At 64.5% G+C, this 8,542-nt stretch overlaps 1 protein-coding gene across 1 annotated transcript; it reads left to right on the top strand.

Annotated features, from left to right (window-relative positions):
• The first annotated feature begins 84 nt into the window (after positions 1 to 84).
• LOC119517199 (basic proline-rich protein-like) lies at positions 85 to 3,813 on the top strand. The gene is made up of 8 exons (XM_037813768.1): positions 85 to 169; positions 397 to 430; positions 947 to 1,053; positions 1,159 to 1,259; positions 1,554 to 1,631; positions 1,675 to 1,892; positions 3,228 to 3,338; positions 3,501 to 3,813. The coding sequence occupies exons 1-8, from the start codon at positions 85 to 87 to the stop codon at positions 3,811 to 3,813; spliced, it is 1,047 nt and encodes a 348-aa protein (XP_037669696.1).
• The last annotated feature ends 4,729 nt before the right edge of the window (positions 3,814 to 8,542 follow it).

The raw sequence follows: 8,542 nt of genomic DNA, 5'->3' as shown, positions 1-8,542 counted from the left end.
ACCTCACCACGGCCAATTTCCAGCTGCCGGCAGTTTACAGAGCCAGCAGAATCCCTGAAAGGCAGCGGTCAGCTCCTCGAGCCCATGAGGGCCCCGCACACACCTGCCAGGGGAACCCCTGGAGAGCCAGCCTGTCCCGGCTCCGTCCCTCTGCCCACAGCCCCTGCAGGTACACGGCCCACCCCAGAGAGCCCGTCCCCGGCGCTCTTCCTTCAACCAAGAGCTTTTTGCCAAACCGGATCCCTCCCCCAAGAGCCCATTTGCTATCCTGGCTGTGTTTCAGCCAGAAAGATGGGAGCAGGGTCAGTGGCCAGCTCCCCAAACCCTCCTGGAGAAACCCCTTAGGTTCAGCAGAGCGCCCCAGACCGAGGACCTGACACCCCATTCTCGCCGCAGGAGGAGATGGGGTGTCTCAGCAGCCGAGCCTCAGGTGCGGGGTCCTGGACCTCTGCCTCCCCCAGCCTGACCTGCACAAGGCCCCCCAACACTGACCCAGGGCCCGAGGATGGGGCCCACAGAGTACTGAGAAGGGGGTCAAAGCCCTGTGAACAGCCCCCATACCCCCACGTCCCTCCACGTCTCCCCACGTCCCCCATCTCCCCACGTCCCTCCATGTCCCCCCATGTCCCCCCACATCCCCCCATGTCTCCCCATGTCCCCCACATCTCCCCATGTCTCCCCACATCCCCCACAGTCCCCCACATTCCCCCACATCCCCCCACAATCCCCTATGTCCCCCCACATCCCCCCATGTCTCCCCACATGCCCCCACAACCCCACATCCCCTCACACTGCCCCACGTTCCTCTACATCCCCCCGCATCTACCCAAAATCTACCATGTACCCCCACGTTCCTCCATGTCCCTCTGCATCCCCCATGTTTCTTCCTCAGATGCATCTTGAGCCCCGGGTGCTGGGTGCTGTGTGAAGGGGTCTCTTCCCCCAGGTCCCCTGGACGTGGAGTGTCCAGCTGGGTGCAGAGGCTCTTCCTCGTGCCCAGTGGCACTCACAGGGTCCTCCATGTGCAGAGCCTAAGCCAGGGGCCCAGCAAGGGTGGGAGGCTCATGTTTCACCCCATCCCAGAGATTAGCAAACAGAGGCTCCCCACCTTCACCTTGAGGTGCCCTTGAGCGGAGCTGACCACTGGCCCTGCCGCAGACCTGGACCCCATGCCAGGAGTGTCCTCCCGGGCCCTTGGCCACTCCTCAGTCTTGGCAGGAGAGGCCCCCGTGCCCCCCGCCTGCCCGGCTCCTGAGTCCGTAGGAGGCCCGTTGGCATCCTGGCCAGGTGGCCGGGGCAGCAGGAGTGTTTTTCTGGAATCCCTTCCCAATTGGCTGGAGGCAGCTCCGATTGGTCCAGTGAAACGTTGGCTCCCTGTGCCTGGAACTCTGTCCCTCTCCACGCTCAAGCTCAGCCCAGCAGGGCAGCTGGGAGTACGCGGGAGGGCTCTCGGCCAGGCACGTGGCCCGGGAGCCTCAGGGGGAGCCGATCACGGACAGTGGCCTCTGGAAGCCGGGGCCCCCGGGGAGCCCCTGTCCGCCCCCACCCCATAGACACGCCGGGTGTGTCTGAGCCATGGGGCCAAAGTTCAGCAGCAGCAGGGAGGGCTGGAGCCTCGGCGGCTGGTCTCGGTGACCCCAGGCTTGGCCCGTCTCTGACTGCCGGCTTTCCAAGGCCACATGCAAGGGCTGGCACCTCCGCAGCCCCCATGGGCCCTGGGACCCTCCTGCCCGAGGACCAGAGCCTCCTCTGATCAGGCCACAGATGCCAACCCCAGAAAAAGCCCGGGAGCTGGGGACCCAGCCAGCTGGCCCCCCGAAGACTGACCCCTTGGCCAGACAGCCCAGTCTGCCCACGCCCCCCAGCCCTCCTCACAGCTCCCCATGCAGAAGGTGGGCCGAGGGTCTTGGTGGGGGGCTGGCAGGGTGGGAGCTGCCATCTCCGCGGCTATTCTGAGAGCAGCTCGGTGCCCATGCCTCAAAAGCTAATACTTTCCCAAGCACCCAGAGGCAACGTCCAAGCCTCGTGGCTGTAAACCGGAGGGAGGGGGACCCAGAAACCAAAGGCTACCCGGCTCGGGGCTTGGCTTTTCACTAGAAAATGTTGGGCATCCCAGGGGAGGGACCACCAGCCCCCAACCCCTACCCAGGGACACGGGCCAAGACCTTGCTGCCGAGTGGGGGGACTCAGGCGGGAACACCTAGGACCCCAGTCCCCACCCCTCGCCCCCTGCTCCCTCCAAGCCCCCAGGAGTCCCCCAGCCACGCGGGGAGTGGGGGGGCACTTCACTCAGCCTGGCCCTTTTCCCCATCAGGGATTGCCAAACTGCGGGACCCAGGGCGGAGGGCCCAGAGGCCAGAGGCTTCCAGAAACACCCCCACTTCTGGGAGGTGGCCCTCTCCTGCCACTCACCTCCAAGCAGGGCCCACAGCCACCCCTTATGAAATCGGTGCACCCCGATGTGCCCAGGGCTCACTGCCCTTGCCCAAAGGAGGGGCCACTAGCTTGCCCGCCTCCTGGCTTGGGTCCCGCTTGCCCACCCACCACCAGAGCTCCTTGGAGGCTCCTGGCTGTCCCCTGGGCCCGCAGGACCCCCTCAGCCCCCTCCCCAAGCCCTTGTGAGGTCAGCTGCCCACAGCTGACAATGTGCCCTCCTTGGTCTGCTGGGGCTGGGGTCGGGACCCTCCTGCTACGCACTGACCTTTCCCCGGGGGCAGCCTCTGGGCTGAGCCCTGACTTCCCGCAGCCAGGTAGGAAGGGCCCAATGAGTAAACTGAGGCAGGGAATCTGGGCACTTTCCCAGGACCCTGAAGCTATTAAGGGAGGGGCTGACCGACACTTGAGGACCCCTGTCGGAGAAGCCCAGGGGACACGCACGTCCCAGGTGCTACAGTGACCAAACCCATCAGTGGAACAGAGGTCAGAAATGGACACACACAGGCACAAATGACAGGGGTGCTGGAGCAACCAGTGGGGAGGGGAAAACCATTTCAATAAGCTAGATGCCCACATTGGAAAGAGGGAGGGGACCCCTACCTCACACCACACACAGAAGTTAATTCCAAACTGATGCAGACATCACACCCTGTGCCCCTCTGGCTCTCAGCACCCAGGTCCACAGCCCCCAGCCCTCGGCGTCCACAGCCCCTGCCCCCACCCCAATCTCGGTTGGGAGCCAGGATGGGGGCAGCCTGCTCGCCAGTGCCCACCCCCCTCTCCCCACAAAGCTCGTGCCCAGGCCTCTTCCCACTGCCTCCAGGCGGTGACCTGAGGACGGATAGCGGCCAGGCTGCCCTGGCTCTGGGTGGGCGGCAGGGGCATGAGCGCACCCCCACAGGGTGAGCTGGCAGGAGACCTCCTTCCCCTCCAGGTCACTCGGACTCAGCCCCCCACGGCCCATGGGCCTGGGGTTTCCTGGACTCCCGGGCCGGCTGGAGGGGAGGGGTCTTCCCAGCCACCTGCCCAGCCACTGGCCGACCCCTCCCCGCACCCCTGAGCAGCCCCCCAACCTCGGCCCCAGATGCTGTGGGTGGCTCCCGGGGCCAGAGGGCTCCATGCCGGGCGGGCAGGGGTCTGGGCTGCAGCTCCTGCCCCCCAGCTCTCGGCTGTAAGGACGGGTGTGAGGGTGGAAGGGGGGAGCCCCAGGGTCAGGGGTCAGCATCAGGTCCCTTTGCTGGGGTCATGGTCCGCGGGGCCACGGTCTGCCAGTCGCCGGCTGCGAGCCCCGAGTTAGCGAACGCTGACTCGTTACCCGAGGAGAAGCCGGGCGCCGTCAGCCGACCACCGCACGACTCGTCCGCTCTGTGTCTCTAAGACGCCGTGGCCCCGTCTCCTCCGAGCTGCCCACAGTGGTTCCCTCGGAGCCCCTCAGTGGCCGCCCTGTTAACCCCGTCTGCAAAGACTCTTTAAACTTCATGTGAGCGACCTCAGCGGGGAATGCGTGTGTCGGTGCAAATTCTCCTCTGCTCTGTGAAGGCGGCCCAGGCCATGCAGGCCGTGGGTGGGGGTCTGCACAGGCCACGCAGGATGCGGGTGGGGGTCTGCACAGGCCACGCAGGATGCGGGTGGGGGTCTGCACAGGCCATGCAGGCCGCGGGTGAGGGGCCGCCTCACCCCCAGGCCCCTGCACCAGGCCTCCGGCCCTTTATGAAAGGCAGCTCAGCCGAGGCGCAGAAAGCACAACACGGCCTGACGCTGTGGATGCCGAGGCTGAGGAGAGAGACGAGAGACGAGGGGGGAGGTGGGCAGGTCCTTCGGCTGGAGCCCACCCCCGGTGGGGCCATGAGCTGGGCAGGGGGCAGCTCCTCGGGGTGAACTGCGTCCCCCACAAGGACAAGTGCCATGAAGTGGGCCTACCTGGAAACAAGGTCTTGGAAGACGTGGTTCATGACGACGAGGCCACGGTGGAGTGGGGCACCTGCCCCCGTCGACAGGGGCCCTTGTAAGACTAGGAAATCTGGGCACAGACGGCAGAGGGCTCACAGGGTGGCTGGAGCAGAGTCCTCCTGGGGACATCGACGGAGCCTCGATGTCTGACTGTGGCCTTGCCTTGTGCGACGCGCAATCGCTGCAGCTTTACACCTCTGCTTTGTGGCCCTTTGCTCCGGCAGCCCCAGAAACCAAGAGGCTGCCCAGGAAGACGGAAGGGAGGGCAGGTGGGCAGAACAGTCTCCACACCCCGAAGCAGGTGCCTCTCCTCACGGAGGCGTCTCTGGGCCCCCTCGGGGAGTATGTGCAGTGCACAACCTGGGCAGGGGCCCAGGGCAGCCCTGGGGGTCCCACCAAGCAGGCCTGGATGCACATGGGGCCAGAGAGCCCCCACCCCAGGCTCAACCACCAGAGATCCACTGGAGAGAGGCATCGACAAGGTCAGAGAACCCGGAGGGTCCAGCAGGGGTAAACTGAGGCTGAAATCTGCCCCCACAGCACCATCTGCGGGAGGGGGGCAGCATGGCCAATTTCACGACTATTCCCAGGTGAAATCACCAGCTCACCCGATGCCAGTGCTGGGAAGGCCAAGGGGGCCACACTCGGCCCTCCCGGCTGCGACATCAACCCGCCCCCAGGGCCGCACCGGCTGCAACATCGCCCTCCCCCTCCCGCCTCCTGGTGCACGCGCAGCCAGCGAGGCCCGACCCCATGCTCCCCTCCCCGAGAAAATGAACGGCACCTTCCAGCTTCCCACGGCCAGCCTGCCGGGCCAAGTGTGCTGGGGGCTCTGGGAGGAGTGGGGTTCACAAGTCCCCACTTGCCCGCTGCTCCTCCTCGTGGGCCCTGGGAGCAGGGCTGAGGGCCGCCGGCTGCCAGAGGCTGAAGCCCCGACCCAGCCCAGGGCCTCCGGGTGCAGAAAGGACCCCCCCGCCCCATGGGACATGGACCCAGCTGGGCACCACGGGGAGGAGCGAGCCACGGCTCCCCCTTCCTCCCATGGCCCTGGGCTCCTTGGTGGGGGGGCAGTGGGGGTGGAGGCCCCTCACATCTCCGCTTTGCAGCCGGTGTTGGAAAACCTGAGGGGGTGGCCACACGTGACGCCAGGGGCTCCTGTGCTGTGACTGACCTGTCAGTGGTAGAGCGCGGCCACCCCCACCCGGGGACACACGTCTGTAGGCCCCTCCTCGGTTTTGAGGATGGGGTGGGGGATACAAAGCAAACACCTTTCCCTGCAGCCCCCACAGCGGCTGGGGGTTGGTGGTGCACGCCAGCCCTCCCCATGCCAGGGGTCACCCCTGCAGGCCCAGTGGCAGACATTGCTTGGCCCCAGAAGCTTCACGAAGGCTTATGACACCCTCAGGCTGCCCTCCTGGGCCTGGAATCCCAGAACCCACCGAAAGGGAAACTGAGGCAGCAGCTGGCCGGTTTTACATCTGGGCTGTCACAGCCTCTTGCTCTGGGCCCGGGCCTCCTTCCACTGCCCATGACTCAGTGCCCCCTGGCACGGAGCATCCCCCGGCTGGGTCCCCGCTGCCCGGGAGGCGGCCGCCGGCTTTCTCCCCGCCTTGGCACGCCTTACAGACCCTTTTCAGTGCGTCCCCAGCTCTCTCCCAACAAGGGCCCATTCAGCAAGCCTGTGTCCCCGTGCTGGGAGGGCAGAGGCCAGCCGGGAGGACATTCTTTAAAACTGTAAGTCATGCTTCCCTCAAAGGGCAAGAACAGGCCAATTCACAGGAAAGGAGACTCAGACCACCCATATCCAGCCTCACCGACATCCGCAGCGCGCACGTTGAAGTGCCCACAAGGTCCCGTGTCTCACCCGTGGGCTGGCGAAGCCCCCCAGGCTATGTGTGCTCTCTGGACTCGCTGCAGGTAGATGGGTGGAGGCGCGAGGGCCGTGGCCTGCGGGAAGGGCCTCAGCAGCTGCAGGAAGGAAGGGCCCACTGCCATCCACCCACGGGCTGCTCCTCGCTGTGGGAGGGACGCTGGCACGGGGCCGGGGACACAGCCGCACACTGCGAAGGCAGGGCCCTGAGGCGCGGAGGCATGTCCCCACCGCAGATGCACGCAGCGTGTGCCGTGGCAGGCCTGTGCGTGCTCCCAAGGAAGAGCATGACGCTCGGCAAAGAGTGAAATCACAGCCGCTGTGGGCCACCCAGACCCGTGTTATCTTTAAAAATGTGAGTGCAAGGGTGTTGGTGTGTGTGAGTGTGCATCTGTGTGAGTGTGAATGTGTGTGTGTGTGCAACAGTGTGAGTGTTAGTGCATGTGGGGGTGAGACGGTGTGAGCCCGTCTGTGTGCATGTGTGTGCACAAGGGTGTGAGTGAGTGTGTCCGAGTGTGTGTTTGAGTGTGCGCTGCTGCACACTGAGCGTTCTGGAGGACACAGACCACGCTGTCGACATCCACCACCCTGAGTGTGGCTGGACCCTGCCATTTTGGCTTCGGTGTCACTGGCATTTTCACACGCAGCCGGTTCTGCTTTGGGACCCTTGATTCTGAGGGGTGAGCAGCCCCCACTGGTCATCCGGCCGCAGCAGGAGGTGCAAAAGTGGCGTCTCTGTGGGTCCCCGCGTGGCCTCTCTGCCCTGGTTTCCAGAGCCTTCCACCCCCCTTGGCTGAGCGAGGACTCTGCTGATTTTGTCCACCAGGACAGCAGGGCCAGGCTGGTAGAGCCCAGCCGGGCAGGTGGGAGATGGAAGAGATGGACTGGGGGTCTCCTGGGCCTTGGAGGGAGCTCAGGTTGCTGGGAGGTCAGGCGGAAGTGGACACGGCCCTCCCAGGCCTGCTGGGGATGCGAGGCCGGCTCCCGGGACTCGTCCTGGCTGCTCGGGGAGGAGGGGCTGCAGGGCGGCCCCCGGCAGGGAGCACCTGGCCAGGCCGATCAGCTAGGAGAGGCCCCTAACTGGGCTGGGCTGTGGCCACCGCACGGAAGACAGCAGTGCCCTGACTTGCAAATGGCCATTGCGGCAACATGGGCCGAGGCCTTTGCAGAGCCTGTTGGTGAGTGGCCCTGGCCAACGGGGCTTCGGGCTCAGGAGCCGCCGTGGCTGGTTTCAGGCCAGGCACGGAGGACAGGCCCCCAGGGCAGATCTGAGCTCCACACGTGGCTGCTTCAGTTTCTCCAAGTGAAGGAGCTTCACCCCTAGAGGAGAAGAAACTGCGCCTCTGGCCCCATTTGGGGCTTCTCCAATCGTCTATTATGTGTGTTTTACCACACAGCCACCCTGTCCGTCCCTCCGTCCATCTTGTTTAATTGATCCATTTCAAAGCAGGCTGTGGACCCCTTTCCCCTTCGATCCAAATGCCACCACGTGAGCGTCACTAACTGGATGTCAGTGTCCACCTGCAGCCCCGGCAGGTAAAACCTCCCAGGGACGTGCACAAATCTCAAAGGACCATTGCGTGTGTTTGACAACTGCACTCACCTGAGCAACCCGAGTCCCAATTAAGAATATTGTCCCACCCTGGAATTGCACTTCTCTGCTTTGTTTTTAGACTAGAGTTCATCAGTGCACAAAACTCCATCTGTAAAGTGGCATCTTCACAGCTTCTATTGCACCAAGAACTGAAGATTAAAACACAGAAAAAGAAACATCTGGTTTTGAAAACACTGCAGAAAGCCAAGTACAGTAACTTTGGTAAATAAAAGATAAAACGGGCAGATTCGCACAGCCCCTGGGAGGAGATACCCTGGGGGATCCGCTCTGCACAGCAGACAACGGCCACCTCTCACCCTCGCGCGCTCCTCGCCCTGAGGGTCCCTGAGGAGCCAGAGCCTGTGCACCTGGGGGAGCAGCGGGGACCCCCAGCCCACTTGCCCAAAGCCTTTCCACAAGGCCTTGGGGCGCCCCAAGCTCTCTGCGCGGGTACCCTCACCCCTGCCCGGCACACAAGGGGCCGAGCAGGACAAGACTGTGTCCTTGTTCCCTCGGGGCTCGACTTCCTGTACACTGAATGTTTCACTTTTCTAAGACACGTCTTCTCCTCGGGCCAGGAAAGCCAGGGGACACTGCCCGATCACCCCCCAGACTGGCCCCCACGCCGTGCTCTGGGGCTCCCGGGACTCCCAGCTGGCCGGGCGCCCAGGCCCCTGGCCTCACTGCCCCTG

The sequence above is a fragment of the Choloepus didactylus genome, chromosome 21, assembly GCF_015220235.1.
Source record: "Choloepus didactylus isolate mChoDid1 chromosome 21, mChoDid1.pri, whole genome shotgun sequence".
In the NCBI taxonomy this organism is placed as follows: Eukaryota; Metazoa; Chordata; class Mammalia; order Pilosa; family Megalonychidae; genus Choloepus; species Choloepus didactylus.
Note: the sequence above shows the minus strand (reverse complement) of the source record. Positions and strands in the feature narration are given on the sequence as shown.

Bases quoted from the DNA above. Each gene is read 5' to 3' on its own strand.
- LOC119517199 (XM_037813768.1), top strand. From the start codon at position 85: ATGAGGGCCCCGCACACACCTGCCAGGGGAACCCCTGGAGAGCCAGCC. The intron at 1,260-1,553 runs GTAGGAGGCCCG...CCCACCCCATAG, and splicing joins CCTGCCCGGCTCCTGAGTCC to ACACGCCGGGTGTGTCTGAG. The intron at 1,632-1,674 runs GTGACCCCAGGC...CGGCTTTCCAAG, and splicing joins AGCCTCGGCGGCTGGTCTCG to GCCACATGCAAGGGCTGGCA.